Raw genomic sequence first — 20,415 nt, 5'->3', positions numbered from 1 at the left:
GTTAATGCAAGGAGAAGTATATCTTGAACCCATGGGATTTTCTGTGGCACCTCATGATATTATCATGTTCAGTGGCAAAAGTTAGTTGAGATCTATTATGTCTACCCTTCACAGACAAGATGACCAAGGGCTTGGAATAGCTCAGGAATGAATATTTGAATTTGCCCATTTCTAGTACCAAATTCTGTTTCAGGAATTGTGTGTGGCTGCTATTAGCAGTTCAGAAGTTCCTGGTTTAAATAGTCATATAGTGTTTCAGTCTCACTTAAAGTAAGTATGGAGATAGGCTATCCAGGGCTGGTATGGGAGTGCCATAACATCATGAGAGTACTAAGTTCATTCCTTCTCTACTCTCCATCCTTAGGACATGATTTCCATCTTAAGGTCACCACAGATTTTAAAATGGTGCTAGAGTTTAAGCCATCATGTATCAGTTTCAAGTAGGCTGCAGTAGGAAGGGGGAAGGTCAAGAAAGGGAGTGCCAGCTGAAAGGAAATGGGTATAGATATGCAACTATCAGTCTCGACTCAGGAGTTTTTCAGCTGGGTAAATAGATAATTTTAGAAGGCTTTTAGAATTCCCAGAATATCTTTATACTTTGACCTCTAAAACAAAAAGCTTTGAATGACTAATTATTCTGTCACAATATTGACTAAGTTTTTCTTTGTCATTGTGTTTTGATGTAAATGTTAGCTATTTTCATTGGTAGTTGGGAAGGATATGTTTAAAAAATTTTTAACAATTTAAAAGTCTAATGTATCCAAGTTAATTTTCATGTGAGTTATAATTTAATGATACGTGGCTTTTAAAAGGTAGATTGTTGCTTCGTATATGTTTAAACATCTTAGGAATTACTATGTATTCTTTGGTACAGTTTTTGTCCATGACCTTTAAGTGGCTCTCTATTCACTTATTTTTTGCTAGTTCTTGATAAGTTGTTTTAAAAAACCAACTTGTTTCATGAGTTTAATTTCGCTCAATTTCTATGGACATGAGGCTTAAAAATTTTTTCTTAATGTGTTCTTTGATGTTAGTGGGTCTGCTAAACCAAAAATCTGTTTATCTTTTATTTGCTAGTAGCAATCTTTTAACAAAAACATTTATAAGTAAAAGCATATTTTATAGAGATGTTAGGATATGAGAGTGTCATAACTTTAGAGTCAAGAATAATTTGCCTTTGAAAATGGCTGTGAGTTTGATGTAGAACTTTTAAAAAAGCAGTTTTTCCTGTTTCATGATAGTGGAGGCAGCAATATTTTTTCCCCCATTTACAGATATATAAACTCAACTTGACATTAGAACTGATCATATGATAAATGTTATAAAATAAATGTTCATTTAATTCTCTCTTTACAGTTCAACATTTATGGACTAAAAGAAGAAATCTTTATAAAGGACACTGAGAAAGAACAGTCAGATTATTAGAAGATAGCTTAGAAGGTTGTATCAGGGAAACAAATATTTAGAGCAGTTTTAAACCTATTTTGAATCATTGACTACTAGAGGGATATTATAGTCTGTTGAGAATTGTGTCTGTTCTCCACTTCATTTCCCCAGATGTTGATTGCTAAAAACTTTTGTGGGCACTTTTACCAGCAACATGGGAATTTTGGTTGCCATACATCTTTTAAGTCAATAGCTGCCCCATTTTTTTTTGACTTCTCAGATTAGTGTTGTCCATTCTCAAACTTCCTTATGTTCAATCATAGAAAGGTAGTCTTGTGTCTGGGCTTGTTTTAGTCAACACAAGGTCTATGAGATTCATCTGTTTCTCATGTTTCTTTTTTATTGCTGTGTGATCGTCTTTTATGTGAATATATCACTCAGTTTGCTTATCCATCCACTTGTTGATCATTTGGATCATTTCCAGTTTTTGATCACTGCATATAATGTTTCTCTGAACATCATTCTTGTAAAAGAGTTAATGCAGCAGACCTAATATTGCTGAATGCTTGTATGTTTTCAGGGAGGTCCTGCTTGTGTGGCTTACCTTTGACTAACTCCTAGGAACTTAGCCCTTGGTGTGTTCTCTATGTTACTAATTGAAAGGTGGTTTTGTACAGCTGGATATGGAACCATGCACTACTGGCTAGTTTAGATTGTGCAAAAACATGATTTTTGGAGAATTCTTGCTTTCCTTTTTGGAGTCTGTAGTTTTGGTAATCAAAGCTGGTCACCTAGGCAAATGCACTTGTTTTGCAAGTCTCCAATAAGTGCCCTGGACTCTGCAAATCAACCAAGCTTCTCTGGGCAGAGGTCCTTTTACATAAGTTGTTATACTTTATTGCTAGAGGAAGAAAATTGTTGGGTCACATGATAGGTATATGTTTAACTTGATAAGAAACTACTAAACAGTTTTTTACAGTGTTGTACCTCACTCCTACAAGTAAAGTATGATAATGTTAGTTGTTTCTGCATTCTTGTCAACACTTGGTATTGCCAGTTTAATTTTAGCCATTTAGATTTACTTTGCATTTTCCTGATGACTTATGGTGATGAGCATCTTTTAAAATGTACTTGTTGGCCAATGTGTATATTTTCTTTTTCTTTTTTTTTTTTTTTTGAGATTGAGTCCTGCTCTGTCGCCCAGGCTGCAATGCAGTGGCGTGAATTGGGCTTACTGCAACCTCTGCCTCCTGGGTTTAAGTGATTCTCCTGCCTCAGCCTCCTGAGTAGCTGGGATTACGGGTGCTTGCCACCATGCCTGGCTAGTTTTTTTGTATTTTTAGTAGAGACGGGATCTCATTATGTTGGCCAGGCTGGCCTGGAACTCCTGAACTGAGGTGATCTGCCTGCCTCGGCTTCCCAAAGTGCGGAGATTACAGGTGTGAGCCACCATGCCCAGAAATTGTGTATATTTTCTAATGTGAAGTATTGAAGTCTTCGCCCATTTTTGAAAAAAGTTGTCTTTTTATTGAGGTACAGGAATTTGTCTTATACTTTGCTATGCTAATTAAATATAATGGTAACTTAGGTGTTCAAAAGATTGTTTATCACACAAGATTAGGAGCACCAGAAATGCTTATAAAATAGTCATTAGGCTGTTTGGCTATCTAAAGGCCAAGCCCACCAAGTAACAGACACAAGTGGCATACTCAGGCTGAAGCTAAACCTTACTCCACCTATCAGTTTATCAACCAGTTTTTGTTGTGAGGCTGTCAGCCTACTCAAGTCTGTTGTGCTAATTCAGTTTTTTTTTTCTAGTTTACACAAATTATTTTATTTGATTATTTTAATCCTAATATTGGCATGGTATTTAGGGTGATTTACAAATGGCATTTTGTATTTAAGTTTTTAAAGCTTTGGAATACCTGTTAACAATTTTTTTTTTTTTTTTTTTTTTTACTTTAAGTTCTGGGATACATGTGCAGAATGTACAGGTTTGTTACATAGGTATACATGTGCCATGGTGGTTTGCCGCACTTATCAACTCATCATCTAGGTTTTAAGCCCTGCATGCATTAGGTATTTGTCCTAATGCTCTCCCCCTGCCTTGACCCAACCCCCTGACAGGCCCCAGTGTATGATGTTCCCCTCCCTGTGTCCATGTGTTCTCATTGTTCAACTCCCACTTATGAGTGAGAACATGAGATGTTTGGTTTTCTGTTTCCTGTGTTAGTTTGCTGAGAATGATGGCTTCCAGCTTCATCCACGTCCCTGCAAAGGACATGAACTTATTCTTTTTTATGGCTGCATAGTATTCCATGGTGTATATGTGCCACATTTTCTTTATCCAGTCTATCATTGATGGGCATTTGGGTTGGTTCCAAGTCTTTGCTATTGTAAAGAGTGCTGCAGTAAACATATGTGTGCATGTGTCTTTATAGTAGAATGATTTATGATCCTTTGGGTATATACCCAGTAATGGGATTGCTGGGTCAAATAGTATTTCTGGTTCTAAATCCTTGAGGAATCGCCACACTGTCTTCCACAATGGTTGAACTAATTTACACTCCCATCAACAGTGTAAAAGCATTCCTCTTTCTCCACATCCTCTCCAGCATTTGTTGTTTCCTGACTTAATAACCATTCTAATTGGCGTGAGATGGTATCTCATTGTGGTTTTGATTTGCATTTCTTATTGACCAGTGATGATGAGCTTTTTTTTCATATGTTTGTTGGCTGCATAAATGTCTTCTTTTGAGAAGTGTTCATATCCTTTGCCCACTTTTTGATGGGGTTGTTTATTTCTTGTAAAGTTGTTTAAGTTCCTTGCAGATAAATGTTTATGTCTGTTGGCTGTTAGATTTGCAATAGAAATGTTAAAACTCACTACTCTTTGGTTTGTAGTAGAAACACCAATATTCATTGCCCTAAAAGATTTATTGTCACTATTAGTTGCTCATAATATTAAAAGCCTGCATAAATTTCATTAAATGTCTATAGTGCCAAATTCAGTATGTTGACAGACATTTTGTGATTGCTAAGTATAAATTAACTCTGCGCCTCTGTTGATTATTTAAGGTCCTATTTGATTTGAGTTTCTTTTATCTGTATTGCATGTAGTAGGGCTGTTTCATAAGTGTCCTCCAGATAAATGAGATAGTGCTAGCAAATGTTAAGACAACTCTTTAAAGTCATTTCTTCCAACACAATAAGTAATTTAGATTTTATTATACATCACTAACATGCATTTTTTCCGTATTTTTTTTTACCATCTTACCCATTTCAAGTGTACTATTCAGTGGTATTAAATATATTCATAATATGCAGCCATTGGTGCCATTCATCTCCATAACACTTTCCATCTTGTAAAATTGAACTATACCTTATTAACAGTAACTCTCTATTCTGCCCTTCCTCTCTCCCTCTGACAACCACCGTCCTACTTTCTGTGTCCTTGATTTTGACTACTCTCAGTACCTCATATAAGTAGAGTCATATCGTATTTGTCTTTTTGTGACTGGCTTATTTCACTTAGCGTAATGTCCTGGTTATGCTAAGTTCATCTGTGTTGTAGCATATAGCCATATATCATTTCCTAATTTTTTTTTTTTTTTTTGAGACGGAGTCTCTCTCTCTCGCCCAGGCTGGAGTGCAGTGGCGCGATCTCGGCTCACTGCAAGCTCTGCCTCCCAGGTTCACACCATTCTCCTGCCTCAGCCTCCCGAGTAGCTGGGAATACAGGCGCCCACGACCACGCCCGGCTAATTTTTTTGTATTTTTAGTAGAGACGGGGTTTCACCGTGTTAGCCAGGATGGTCTCGATCTCCTGTATACCACATTTTGCCTCTCTATCCATCCATCAATGGACACTTGGGTGGCTTTCATGTTTTAGTTACTGTGAACAATGCAGTTAGGAACATGGGTGTACAAATAACTCTTCGAGAGTCTGTTTTCAACTCTTGTGTGCATACACCTGGAAGTGGAGTTGCTGGATCATATGTAATGCCATTTTTCATTTTTTTAGGAAACATCGTACTGTTTTCCACAGCTGCTATACCATTTTATATTCCCACCAGCAGCACACAGGGTTCCAGTTCCTCCACATCCTTGACAACACTTGTCATTATTATTGTTTTTTGTTAGTAGCCATCCTAATGGGTCTGAGATGGTAACAGCTGCTTTCTTTTATAAAGGAATACAATGATTATCATTCTGTAATTGCTTTATATAATTATACTGGTACTATTATTTTTCATGAATATGTACAAACAAATGAATGTGAATATACAGATTTTAAAACAGGTTTCTTAGGCTTAAGTCTCAAATGTTCCTTATTCTGTTTTTATTGTTAAAGGTACTGTATCTTTGGATTAACTTAAGCTCTATATTGAATTTAGATAAATATTTTGACTGACTGCCGGTTAAAAGTATGTCAAATCTAACTTTTTTTTTTTAAAAAAGCAGATAAATAGTAATTCCTATCAGTTAATGTTGAATCTAATTTTGAATATAATCTAAGAATTGAAAACAGGGTCATGAAGAGCTATTTGTCCTTGCATGTTCATAGCTGCATTATTCACAAATTGCAAAATTTGGAAGCAACCCCTGTGTCCATTGATGGGTAAATAGAGAGTCTAATTTTACTGTTCTACTATTCTTTTTACCTGTTTTCTATTTTTATTTGTGTAAGATTGGTTATATAATACTGCATATTTTTTTAAACTTGAGATGAGAAAATTATTTATATCACAAAGACAATATTATTTATAGCTGTTTCTTTAACTTGCTGGAATAGCAAATGTTGTGTCAAGTGTACTCAAATTTAAGTTGGAATGAACACAAAAGTTAAAGTTCATTTAATTGAGATGGTTTATAGGACGTTCTCAGCATTGTAGTTAGTACAGAGTAAGAGCTCATATGTCAGCTGCCACAATTGTTCTTGACCCAGTTATTACTATTGTTAGAAATTGCTGTAAAGCTAACTTGAATTATGGGTTGTTATTCTGATAATACTGTTGATTTCTTGGGACATGGGCCAGAAAAGGCTATTTGGGCATCATGTACTATATAGAAAGAGTTATGAGAAGAGGGAATCAGATAGGGGAGTGAATTTGTTAAGTGAATATATATACATATAGATAGATAACCATGATTAAGTACATATGTATTTAGTAAAGCTCGGTTTATTATTTATTTCCACAGCTTTATATTCTGTTATATTGTTCTGTGTGTTCTTCTGGATCCCTTTTGTCTACTTCTATTATGAAGAAAAGGATGATGATGATACTAGTAAATGTACTGTAAGTATCTTTATTTTAGAGGCCTTAGTTTAGGAAAGAAAAATAATATTTCCTGCTTTTTCAGAGAATGAATGACTGAATTTTTTCTAGAGCAATGTTGTCTAATAGAAATACAATGTTAGCTAAATTAAAATAAAAAGAAACAGTTGAAATTAATTTAATTATACATTGTATTTAGCATAATATATTCCAAATATTATTTCAAATATAGTCAAACTATTAATGAAATATTAAGTTTCTTTTCTTCACACTAAGTCTTTGAAATTTGGGTTGTTTTTTACACAACAATTCAAGCTAGCCACATTTCAAGTGCTTTCTAGCCACATGTGGCTTGTAACTATTGTTTTAGACAAAGCAATTCTAGATCAGGCATACAAAATTTTTTCTGTAGAAGGCCAGGTAGTAAATAATTTAGGATTTGTGGGCTATATGGTCTCTGTCTTAGCCACTCAAGTCTGCCATTATAGTGTTAAAAAGTATCCAGAGACAGCGAACATTTTATGATCCAGTAAAACAGAAGATGAATCAGATGTGGCACACTGAATATAGTTTGCTGGCCCCTGTTCAAAAGCATAAAGAAGGAGCACTTATAGGTTGTTCTTACTAATCCAGGATAAGGCTGACTTTTCTTTTTGGCCAGGCGCTGTGGCTCACGCCTGTAATCCCAGCACTTTGGGAGGCCGAGGCGGGCGGATCACCTGAGGTCAGGAGTTAAGAGACCAGCCTGGCCAACATGGCGAAACCTTGTCTCTACTAAAAGTACAAAAATTAGCTGGGCATGGCGGCAAGGGCCTGTAATCCCAGCTACTCCGGAGGCCGAGGCAGGAGAATTGCTTGAACCCGCGAGGCGGAGGTTGCAGTGAGCCGAGATCGCTCCACTGCGCTCCAGCCTGGGCGACAAGAGCGGGACTCCGTCTCAGAAAAAAAAAAGACCGACTTTTTAAAAACTTGACAAATACAGCATACATCCATGTTCAGAACTGCCGACCATTATCACTTAAGTATTGGTATAAACAACTAAAATAATAGTAAATATAATTCAGGAGCATCTTAGAAATATATTGATATTATATAACCGAGTTGGGCCTGTCTCTCAATTGCATGCATGACTAAAAATCAGGAAATCTATTAATATGTAGTAATTAATAGGTCAAAGAAAAAAATATATGTTAAAAGGTATATGTCAAAATCGAACACTGTAATTTAGGGGAACAGTTATACAATAAGACTAAATGTCTTATCTTTTTGACTTATAGGATTTTGTTTTATACCTTGTTTACATTTGTATTTAAATACAGAAATAAATGTATTAAGTCAAAAGCTAGCATCATGCTTAATCATGCTTAAAACTTCAAGAGCATTTGCATTAAGATTAGGAGCAAGTAAATTAAGAGTATTTTAAATGACTCCTAGAAAAAAAATTAGATATTTAAATATTTATGAAGAGAGTCAAAATTGTTATTTGCAGATACTATTTTACTCTATATTTGGAAAAACCAAGGTATGTAAAGTAAGGTAGCTAGTTACAAATTTGATAAAATCTCCACGAGATGTGTGCGTTCTCTTTCACTTCTTCCAAAGTGCACATTCTTCTACCCTTTGGTTGACCTTAGGATCTTCTTTACCTTTTCTTTAGTTTTTTTCCTAAAGAATATCTTACCCCTTTTGTGAATAAGAACTATGTGAAACATTAATTCAGATTTTAAAAGATGATTTTTAGATACTTCGTTAGTCTGAGAGGACAAATGTTATTTCTAACCGATTTAAAATGAAATTATTATTAACTTTTTTATTCGTATTCAGAATGTCCAGCTTTGTCTTTATTTGCTTTTCTTAGCCTTTAGAGTATATTATAAGCACCAAGCAAAACATGGTTTTTAAATTCCCAAGTTCCTGGTCTTAAGTACTTATTTAATCACTTATGACCTATGTGCCTTAGGACAGATTATTAACTTCTCTGGACTTAAGCTTCCTTATGTCTAAAGATGAGAACAACCTATCTTAGAGTTATTATGAGAATTAAATGAGTTAACATATGTGACGTTCTTATCAGTGCCTGGCATGATATATGTTATATATGTATAAAATATATATTAATGTATGTAAGTATATATGCACATATATTTATGTATATGTGTATATATACTTATATATGTATATATGAGTATGTATATGTGTATATATACTTACATATGTATATGAGTATGTATATGTGTATATATACTTATATATGTATATATGAGTATGTATATATACAAATATATTTAATATATACTCATGTATATACTCAAACACAAACGTGTATGTTGTGTTTATTATTGTTATAAACCATTTTGATGAATTGGGTTGGGGCATTGTAGATTCTGATTGCTGTCTGGGGGAATATTTTATTACATATTCTGATAATTTTACTAAAGATGCCTACTGGAGAATTAACTATGCTTTAGGTGGATTGGTTTTTACAAGGGCCTAACTATTGAAAAGATTTAAAAAATCTCATATTTTGCAAAGATACTTAAGATGTAGTATACCTGTTTTCTTTAAATTTTAAGGTTGTTTCTCAACCTTCGTTTCAATATTGAGTGTAAGAATGTATCTGATGTGAAGGTACTGTTAAAGTGTTGCAAGAATATTTTATATTTTAAAGGGCTTGCTAAATGTTATATTTTTTTCTCCTTGGCATCCAGCAAATTAAAACGGCACTCAAGTATACTTTGGGATTTGTTGTGATTTGTGCACTGCTTCTTTTAGTTGGGTAAGTCTTGATTTTTTTTTTTTTAACCATGAAATGGAAATAGAATTATTTGAAAAATAAAAATAAAAGGATCATTCAGAAAAATCTAGGAAAGAAAAAAATGTAAGAAAAAAGAACAATCCACTCTCTAAATCTCCAAGGAACAATAGCCACAATTTTAAAGTTTTGTCTATGTTGTTTCATCTAGACATTTTTATGTGCTTGAATGCATGTGGAGTTCACCTCCCTTCTTGCATGCATTCTACATGTTTTTTACACAAATGTGATTATGTTTTATATAATTCTTGGTAATCTTCCTGTTAACATATTGTGGGCATCTCTGCAGGATAGTAAGTGTAGCTCCATCAATTTTGACTATACTGCATTTCCTTCTAAGGATACAAAAATGTATTTAACTGATCTTCTAGTGATGACTGCTTAGACATTTATGTTTCCCCATTGTAAATAACACTTTGATGAAAATTCTTATCTGTGCATCTTTTCAGATTTGACCCTGTCTTTTAAATCTTTGTCAATGAATTCCCTTTCTTAATTCTTCTTGTTTTTATACTAATATCAGTAAGATTTTGCTTATTTGTTTGTACTTTTAAAATTTATCCTTGTTAATGGAAGACATTTATCTTTGTTAAAAATAGGTCATTAGTCTCATTTTTTATGTTAGGAAATATATTAGGAGTTAATAAATTTTTTAAAGTTTCTGTTTATAATTTAGTCTCACAATTTTCAATAAATAACTTTCCATAAATAAAAAAATTACTTATTACATGTAACTTGTAATGGGAATAAAATTGTTGAGTAATGGGAATAAAATTCTTGAACTTTTTGTAGTTCCAGGAGTTCTTAGGATGCATGTGTTTTATAGTCAAGTCATATTTTCAATTCTTTTTACCTGCCTTGATGTGTCATGAAAAAGAGTACTTTTTGTAAGCACTTTTTTTAGTGGTTTTTCTATGTATTTTAGCTCTGGAGTATATTTCTAAAGTATTTTTTTGGCTTTTTAAAGAAAGCCAAATCTACTTATGTTAATTTCCCTTGTTAACATCGAGGTCCCTTGTATGCAAACCTGAATTATCTGGAGCGGGAATCAGCAAACTTTTCTTAAAGCATAGATAGTAAGTATTTTAGATTTATTGTCTGTATGGTCTTTGTGTCTCTCTTGTAGCTCAGAAGTAATCATAGACAATACATAAACAAAGAACATGACTGTGTTCTAGGAAAACTTTATTTATAAACACAGGCAGCCAATAGTTTGCCAACTCCTATTTTAGAACATGAGTGAGAATCATCAATAAAACTACAAATCTTTGCAACAGTCAGAATAAGAAAATAGTGAATTAAAGACTATTAGCATTTCAGCCATCTAGGACAGTGTTCTCATTATCATATGTAAATATTTGAATGAGGTGTGCATTTAAGTTAACTGATTGACAAAGGGTCTTGAAATATTTTTGAAGGTGGCATATTCAGAGTTTCTTTTAAGTGATATGCTTTTGCTAATAAAACTAGATAATTTTATGGCAAAGCTGAGATCTAGATTTAACTAATTCATGTAGCTCACACATTTTTGAAACACTTATGTGTTGGATACTATGCTAGATCTTGGGGCTAAAGGTAGAAGACCATGGTCTCTGTCCTCTAGGTTTACATTGTGGAGGCATGCAGATACATACCTTTAATTACAGTGTTTAAGTGCTCTGATAGGAGATACATACCAGATGTTGATGGTAGAGGAGCAGGTTCTTACTCTGCATTGCAGAATCAGGAGATCTAAGAGGAAGTAATATTTGAGTTGAGATTCGAAGGAATGGGAATTGGTCAGCTGACTTGACAAATAAAAAAGATGAATAACATGTATAATGTTTTCATCTGCTTTGGCTGCCATAACAAAGTATCATAGACTGGGTGGCTTAAATAACAGTCATTTATTTTCTCATGGTTCTGGAGGTTAGAAGTCTATGTTAAAGGTGCTGGCAAATTTGGTTTCTGGTGAGAGTTCTCTTCCTGGCTTATAGAAGGCCACCTTCTTACTCTGTCTTCACATGGCCTTTCCTTTGTGCTTGCAGAGGGAGAAGGGGAGGGGGAGAGTGAGAGGGTGGAGGAGAGAGAAGGAGCACTCTCTGGTGTCTCTTCCTCACCAATGCCATGGGATGATTAGGGCCCCACCCTTGTGACTTCATTTAACACTAATTCCCTTGCTAAAGGACCTATATCCAAATACCATTACATTGGGGGTTAGGGCTTCAACATATGGATCTTGTTTTTTTTTTTTTTTTTTTTTTGGAGAGTTAAGTACAGGGGACTTTATTGATAGTACATGACAAAGGTGGTACTCCCTAGGTCCCTCCTTCTTCAGGGGGTCTGACACAGAAACTGTGTCCAGGGGAGATTCTCAGTGTGGTAAGGGACTGAGTGCGGCAGGGACTCTCCAGCAGCTGAGGGCCTCTCTCTCCCTGTTGTGTTCTTGCTGGGGCTGGTGATCCAGGGGCTCTTACCCCTTGGAAGCCAGGTGGAACATGAGTTCCACCACCCTGTTGCTGTAGCCAAATTCATTGTCATATCAGAAAATGAGTTTGAAAAAGTGGTTGTTGAAGGCAGTGCCAGCCCCAGCATCAAAGGTGAAGGAATGAGTATCACTAGTAAAGTTGGAGGAGACAACCTGTTGCTCAGTGTAGTCCAGAATGCCTTTGAAGGGACCCTCCAATGCCTGTTTTACCATCTTCTTTATGTCATCATATTTGGCAAGTTTCTCCAGATGGCACATCAGGTCCACAACCAACATATTGGCAGTGGGAACATGGAAAGTTATGCCAGTAAGCTTCCTATAGATCAGGGATGACCTTGCACACAGCTTTGGCAACACAGAGGCAGGGATGATGTTCTAGAGAGCCCCACAGCTGTCACACCACCATATCCCAGAGGGGCCATCCATGGTCTTCTGAGTGCCAATGATGGCATGAACTGTGGTCATGAGTCCCTCCATGATGCCCCAGTTGTCCAGGGTGGCTAAGCAGTTGATAGTGCAGGAGGCATTGCTGACCATCTTAATGCCATTTTTGTACTTCTCATGGTTCATGCCCATCACATGGGGGTATCAGCAGAATGGGCAGAGATGAGGATCCTTTTGGTTCCCTGCTTTAAGTGAACCTCAGCCTTCTTCATGGTAGTGAAGATGCTGGTAGATTCCACAACATAATCAGCGCCCAAATCACCCCATTTAATTTTGGTGAAATCTTGCACTTGTAAGAGGGTGATGGGATTTCCAATGATGACAGGTTTCCAGTTCTCAGCCTTGACAGTGCCCTAGAACTTGCCATGGGTGGAATCGTGCTGGAACATTTAGGCCGTGTAGTGAAGGTCACTGAAGGGTCAGTGATGGCAACAATATTCACTTTGCCAGAGTTAAAAGGAGCTCTGGTGACCAGGCACCACTATGGCCAAATCCATGTAGTCTGGCCTTCACTTTCACCATGATGTCTCAGTAATGTGTCTGGTGATGCTGAGAAGACGAGGCTTTCTGTAGAATGGGGGAGCAGAGAGCCAGCAACATATGAATTTTTAGGGAACACAATTCAGTCTATAAAATATATTAACTGGGAGGCTGAGGTTAGCATGGAGTGTTTGAAGAATGACATAAAAAGTGTGATGTGAATTTAGATTTCCCCTCCCCTCAAAAAAGGAAGGGTAATATGATGTTTCAGGTGTTCCTGTGGGCAAGTGACAGGATATGACATTAGCCAGGTAAGTAGACTCTGGGTCTTACGTGCCATGTTTAAGAAATTTTTAATTTTGTCCTACCCAGTAATTGAAAGACAGTGAAGATGTGTATATATTTGTGTAAATGAATGCATGAAAATAAATATGTATGACTTTGCTTTAAGAGTTACAGCACTGTGGGCTGGGCATGTTGGCTCCCGCCTGTAATCCCAGCACTTTGCGAGGCCGAGGGAGGTGGATCACGAGGTCAAGAGATCGAGACCATGCTGGCCAACATGGTGACTTCTACTAAAAATACAAAAATTAGCTGGGCATAGTGGTGCGCGCCTGTAATCCTAGCTACTCTGGAGGCTGAGGCAGGAGAACGGCTTGAACCCGGGAGGCAGAGGTTGCAGTGAGCTGAGATTGTGCCACTGCATTCCAGCCTGGCAACAGAGTGAGATTCCGTCTCAAAAAAAAAAAAAAGAGTTACAGCACTGTGAAGGATGTATTGCAAGAGGATTTGGGGTGTTGGGTTGGAGAAGTGGTATGTAAATAGTAGGTAGGAAGATCAGTTAAGTAGCCATTATATAAGTTCAGGTGAGCATTGGAACTACAGTGGTTACAAAGAGAACAGAGAGGAAGAAACATAAACTATTTGGAAGATAAATATGAATTGACTTGGTGATGGAGTGTAAGAAGTGAGCATCTTATTTTCAGTTATGCTGAATTCATCATTTCCATTTCATATCTACTGAAATTCATTAGCTTTTCCTTTGTCTGTTTCTGAAGAGATAATGTGTGTGAAGTTAATTCAATGAATCAGATTGGGTAGGAAATATTTTTACTAAGCAGTTTTTTAGTTTTGTTATTTTCAAGGGCATGAGGGAAAAGTATAATCTTACTAGGCTGTAGTTTGTATTTTAACCCATTTATGCCAGAGGTTGCAAATTTTTTTGGTGAAAAATCAGACCTTGGTGATGACCTTGAGTAGTAAAATATAAATAACTCTCACAAGCTTAGTATTCCAATAATGGAACAATAGGCATAAATGGCTTAATCTAGTACTTTGTGTTTTTGGAAGCTGAGGTGCTCTGTATACATTTTTTTTAGAAGGGCTGAGATTTTAAAAGTATGTGCACCTTTCTACCACACAAATCGCATTGTATTCTAACTCTCGGTTACTTTAATGTCATCACCATTTCATTTAGTATACTTTAGTATACCTGATACTTTAGTAAATGCCTTAGTATACCTGATAATTTTAACTGCTGTTTCTTTCCTCAGAACTGATATATCTATATTATAACTTTATTGGACTTCAATTGCCTTTTCATCTGTTGGGAGGTATTTCTTTTTCTTTATAGATCTTTGTCTATAGGGCTGATATTTGGTCAATGAACAGTGGTTTATTCCTTCTGGTGGTTAAAAGGTTGACATGCTTTTATACCAGTCAGGTGCTGCTCTGCCCTCTGGATCTTCTTCCCCTACCTCAGCTCCATTGAAAGAGGAAAGCCTGGTTCATCAGTGTCCTGCAGAATTAAGGCCAGGGTCTGTGTTGATTAAATAGTGCCTTTGCCATATTTTGAGTTCTACTTATGGATGTTTTCTTAGTTTATGTGAAAATATTTTAGGTCTGTTTTTTAGATTGTAAAATCCTGATGGTAAAGTAATTTAAGAACCTGCTTTGAATTTGTGCTTTCGTTTATACCTAAAATACTAAGTGCTCAAATGTTTAACTCTCTGATGGATGCTTTCAAAGTATTTTCCTGAAGTCATTCTGATAGTAGTGTGGGTCACTTAACTTAGTCTTTTTAGTTTTTTTGATTATATAAGTTTCCCTCTGGTGTTACTCTATTTGAACTGCTAGATAATTCTGCTCAGTAGTTGAACGTGTGTCATCAAGGGCAAGGGTTAATTAATTTTATTCTCTTTCTGTACAATATCTTTGATTACCTAAAACTGACATACTGAGTTTTAGAATATTGCATATTGAACCCTATGAGAATGAATGCTATTTTTAGATATCCTAATACATATTTCTTTTTTAATAGTATGATGGGTGGTATTTTGTACAACATAGAAATTTTTGTTTTCCCACTCTCACAGATTGGTTATTCCCAGCTAACAAGTTCAGAGCATACTTTTTGGGATATCCAGAACAAACTGTCCAAATAAAGGAATATCATATGGGTAGTTTTTTCTTGCTTAGTTTATATTTCTGTTATGGATGTGTAATATACAAAAATGTCATAATTTTATTTCTTGATTCCACACCTCTGCTTTCATTTGTTTGATTTCATACCTGGGGCAACAAATAATAAACTTTCTACATTTATTGCTCTATGCCTATAAGCACTTTTTTTTTTCTAAAAGTGGTGAGAAATAAGTCTCTAGGATTAAGAAGAATATAGTAAACTGAAGTCAATGCAGATAGTTAGAAATTTAAGTAACCCCCTGACATGCTGTGCCCAGTCATTTTTTAAATAAGAGTTATCAGTAGCAACAGGAAATAGGGATTTTTTTAATTAAAAAGAAAATTTTAGAATAATTACTTTGTTTTACATGAAAACATTATTAGAGCAGGTACCTTAATATATTATTGAACTAATTCATTTCCTCTTTACAACAGAGGATAAATCTTATCACTTTGCTTACACTTAAAATTAGGTTGGGAAGGACGTGGTATTAGAGTTACTTCCTACTCCTGTTTGTTCCTACACATATACAACCTAAGGGATACCCAGCTCTTTACCTTAATCTCTTGATTATCTTCTTGTTATTGATATGGGCTAGATAATAAAGTGCACATTTATTTATTCTATCTTTTCCCAGTCTAAGATCATAGAGCAGGTCCTAGGATGCTAGCTGTCTCTATTATTTCTACAGTTCCTTTTCACCTGTGGGTTGAAAAACAAATAGAAACTACTTTCACTGTGTCTGTTGGATAGAATCTTGAAAGATATATTAATCGAAAAATACTAATAAGAAAGTAATAATCACTCGCGATTCCACAGTGAGACATTTACTGTTTATTCTAATGTATTTCTTTTGTTTCTTAAATAATTGCATATGTTTACATTCTGCTTTACTGATTTAATACAGATGTCCTTAACCTTTTTTGTGGATTGTTTTGATCGTTTTAAACCTGTGGTCCATTCTCAAAATATTATATATTAATTTTTTGTTTTTTTACCAGCTTTATTAAAGTATAATAAAGTATTTTAAGTGCAAAAAACATACGGGATTACAAAGGAAACTAATTTTTCTGAATGCAGTAATACAGCTATTAAAACAAATTTGCAATGAAGTAAATGCATAGATAAGAAACTTTTCACTCCCCTCTGTGCATAGTACAGATTTTATTTATTTATTGTTTTGGAGAAAAATAATTTGAGTTTCAAACCATTTAACTTTTTATCTTTAAAGATATTAAAACAATTATTTTCTCTTTTGTAGTGCCTTTGTTCCATTGAATGTTCCCAATAACAAAAATTCTACAGAGTGGGAAAAAGTGAAGTCCCTATTTGAAGAACTTGGAAGTAGTCGTAAGTATTGTTTTTTTAAAAAAACATAGTAGCTTATATTTCCTGATACTTTGGAATTTTGAGAAGCAGTTTATTTGTATTTTGTTAAGAATTTAACCCCAGCTGGGCGTGGTGGCTCATGCCTGTAATCCTAGCACTTTGGGAGGCCGAGGAGTGGGGGGTGGATCACGAGGTCAGGAGTTTGAGACCAGCCTGGCCAACATGGCCAAACCCCGTCTCTGCTAAAAATACAAAAATTAGCTGGGTGCAGTGGCAGGCGCCTGTAATCCCAGCTGCTCGGGAGGCTGAGGCAGGAGAATCAGTTGAACCTGGGAGGTGGAGGTTGCAGTGAGCTGAGATTGCGCCATTGCATTCCAGCCTGGGGGACTGAGCAAGACAGAGCGAGACTCCATCTCAAAAAAGAAAAAGAACTTAACCCCACAGTTTTTCTAACTCGTCATTTTGAACCTAATGCTAGACACATTAGAAGTGTTGCATTCTTAAGGCTTGCTTTTAGCCATCTAGCTATTATGTAGCTATTTTCTTGACTTCTTTATAAAATTACCATGTTGAAAGAAAATTTAATCTTCAAAGTATTTTAGCAGTGAGGCTCTTATAATTTCTATGTGATTTTTAATTCACTTAGGATAATATAAAATAATATGTTAAAGAAATGTACTGGATATATTAGATTTTATTTTTAATTAGTAAGAGAGAACCTTATGTTTTTGTTTGAGATTAAATCATCTTTTATATAAAATATAAATTACAGAGGTTTTATATGAATTAAATGTTTTATTATAAATTTACCTCATCAAAATATTTTGGCATTGCTTTTCTAGAAGTTTTTCTTAACTTACTCTGTGTGACCTAGGTTTTTACAGAAAAAAAAAGGCTCACAGATTAGGTTAAGAAAATTGCTTAATCATTGAAAAAATAACTGGCATTAGAAAGTGATATTAAAATATTGTGTATCATATTACTCAAAATTCCTTGTGCATTTGAACATAGTAACCTTATTTTCAAAGATACCTAGTGTACTTAATTCTATAAATACTATGCAGAAAAATTGCTTTTTTGACTATTCTAATAGGTACTGTACATTCTTTAATCAGCACTTCTTTCTTTTTACCCAGGTACAATACTAAACGATGATTAAATTAAGTCTTGCAGTCTGCTGTATGAGTTCTTAATTTTCTTGCTTTCCACTTAAGATCTCATGTTGTAAATTGTGATTCATTAATATCTTGCTGATACCAGCAAGAATAAGGGTAGCAGGCCTGGCATCTACTAATACTGAATTGTCAGATTTATGTACCTTGATTCTATTGCTGATAAATTAATGGCTTCTTTTCTTGGAGTTAACTCCTTTAGATATCTTGAGTAACTACTCTTCTACCCTAAACATTATTTCATAAGTTATACTTTGAGTATTAGTATAACTTGAATTGGTGATTAGATAGGTAGCATTATTCTGTTTTTTGTAATTCCATTCTCTTTAGTCTTTATTTTTTTTGTCTCCCAGTGTTAAACACCATATTCTAGAATACGTTACTTATCACTCTCGATGAGCTGTCTAAGTCCAAAACATTTACCCAACTATTCTTAATTTTTAGTCCTTTCGTCTCTCATCCCACCTCCTTGCATTGCATTTTTCAGCCATCAAGGGTATATGACCTTTTTATTGATTGATTGAGACGGAGTCTTGCTCTGTCACCCTGGCTAGAGTACAGTGGCGTGATCGTGGCTCACTGCAACCTCTGCCTTCCGGGTTCAAGCGATTCTCTTGCCTCAGCCTCCTGAGTAGCTGGGACTACAGGCACCCACCACCACGCTTAGCTAATTTTTGTATTTTTAGTAGAGATGGAGTTTCACCATATTGGCCAGGCTGATCTCGAACTCCTGACCTTGTGATCTGCCCACCTTGGCCTCCCAAAGTGCTGGGATTACAGGCATGAGCCACTGCACCCGGCCTATATAACCTTTTTTAAAAAAATGGTTTATATGTAGTAAAATGCGTAGATCTTATGACACATGTATATAGTCATTGTAACTGATTGCAGTCAAGGGGTAGAACACATCCATCACTCCAGCAATTTTTTCGCAGTATTCCATTCAGTTAATATCATCTCCCATTAGAGGCACCATTGTTATAATTTCTGCCACTATATATTAGTTATATTAGTTTTGCTTTTTTTGAATATTGTAAGTAGAATTCTGATTCCATTTATTAATGATTCTTTTTTGTGTATACCTGGCATCTTTCATGAAATAATGTTTTGAAATTCATTTGTATTAGTAGTTCCTTTTTATTGCAGCAGAGTAATGCATTTTGACTATACTACAACTTGTTTACAATAGGATTTATTTATTATATCATAAAGATATATGTAGCCAGATCATAGACCCCCTAACATATAAAGAGAATGCATCTTCAGGTATCTTCAGCACACATTAATTCATCTTTTACCCAAATGGGAATAATTAATAATGATCAATTTTGAGTTATTTGGTTCAGATGATTTTGACTATGAGTAATATTAACATTTTGATTGGCCAAATATGTCAGCATGTCTATTTTACCATTTCTAAGACACATAATTTTTCAGATTTTTACATCGCTGTTTTGGAGATACATTTTACAAGTGATAGTACCTTAAAATTATCAGCCAGATGTCAGACCCCTCCTAGTTGTATAAACACCTTCTCTTGATACTTCTGGTATGATCAGTAAAGTAAAAGCATCAAAATGTCTTTGATTTGATAAAAAGTAGTTTTAAAAAATTAAGGCTTAAAAATTTGCCTTGCGTGATTGTGAATTTGTTAATAATATGCCCTCTTTATGTGTTATACAAAACTGAGACATGAGTTTTAAGATGATAGATCATGATAATTTTATTAGTACTCATAAAAGATTAATGTCAATACATTAAATTAATCAAAACTTTGTATTTGATTCCACAGGACTTGCATTTAAACTCGCTCAATACAGGCCTAATAGGACCTGTATTAAAACTGGAAAAAGTGTTGCTCCTACCTAAGAATATTCAAATTTGCATACTATTTTATTACATAATTTGATATATTTATGTGAAAGTGTCATTCCTGCCCCTCACTCTTTGACCTGCCTTTAGATAATTTCCTAAATCCAATGCGTTAGCGTAGTATTTTGTGTGTGTGTGTGTGTGTGTGTGTGTGTGTGTGTGTATTTTTAAACCTATTTTCTTGTTGTGTTTGCTTTTATTTTTCTGCCAAGTAGGCAAGCTTGTCCTTTCAAGGTAAAAAGTGAAATAAATCTTTAATTAAGATTTTAGTTTTTGATTATCTATTAAGAACCAATTTGAAAATTAAGAACAAAGAAACTGGAAGTCTCAAGACTGAGGGGAGAAGGGAAAAAGAGTCAAGGTCAGTGGCTTTCCTATGAAATGTTATTTCTCAGGGTCTGCCATTGAGAAAGGCCATGTGATCTTTTTAATCACCTTTTGAGCATCTGATATTTTGCTAATCTCTTTTTGGGCCCAATAATTAGCCAGTAATTTTCCTCTTAATTTTAAGAGGTGAAGGAAAGAAAATCTCAGCTAGTCAGAAAGATTTTTTACAAATCAATTTTTAAAGAGTCCTTTAGAAACTCTTTTCTCCACTTGGAGTTAGCACTTCAAGAATACAGTAATACATATTGGTTTTTATTTCTTCAAAATGTGTAAGCAGCTCAGCTTTCTATGTTGATTTGCTAAATATAAGGATTTGAGTAGTA

The 20,415-nt window shown here is 35.0% G+C and overlaps 1 protein-coding gene and 1 pseudogene across 3 annotated transcripts in view; one reads left to right on the top strand and one right to left on the bottom strand.

Annotated features, from left to right (window-relative positions):
- The window catches only part of LMBRD1 (LMBR1 domain containing 1), a 122,293-nt gene that overhangs the window by 38,213 nt on the left and 63,665 nt on the right, over nucleotides 1-20,415 (top strand). For all 3 annotated transcript variants that reach the window (XM_001136147.7, XM_063813155.1, XM_054686004.2), the window contains exons 4-6: nucleotides 6,589-6,686; nucleotides 9,374-9,441; nucleotides 16,594-16,682. In XM_001136147.7, the coding sequence (XP_001136147.2) occupies nucleotides 6,589-6,686; nucleotides 9,374-9,441; nucleotides 16,594-16,682 (255 nt within the window). The remainder of the gene's footprint in view (nucleotides 1-6,588; nucleotides 6,687-9,373; nucleotides 9,442-16,593; nucleotides 16,683-20,415) is intronic.
- Nucleotides 11,930-12,862, bottom strand: LOC129144188 (glyceraldehyde-3-phosphate dehydrogenase-like; annotated as a pseudogene).

Source organism: Pan troglodytes, chromosome 5 (assembly GCF_028858775.2).
Source record: "Pan troglodytes isolate AG18354 chromosome 5, NHGRI_mPanTro3-v2.0_pri, whole genome shotgun sequence".
NCBI lineage: Eukaryota > Metazoa > Chordata > Mammalia > Primates > Hominidae > Pan > Pan troglodytes.
The sequence above is the reverse complement of the archived record's forward strand: the minus strand, read 5'-3'. Positions and strand labels throughout refer to the sequence as shown.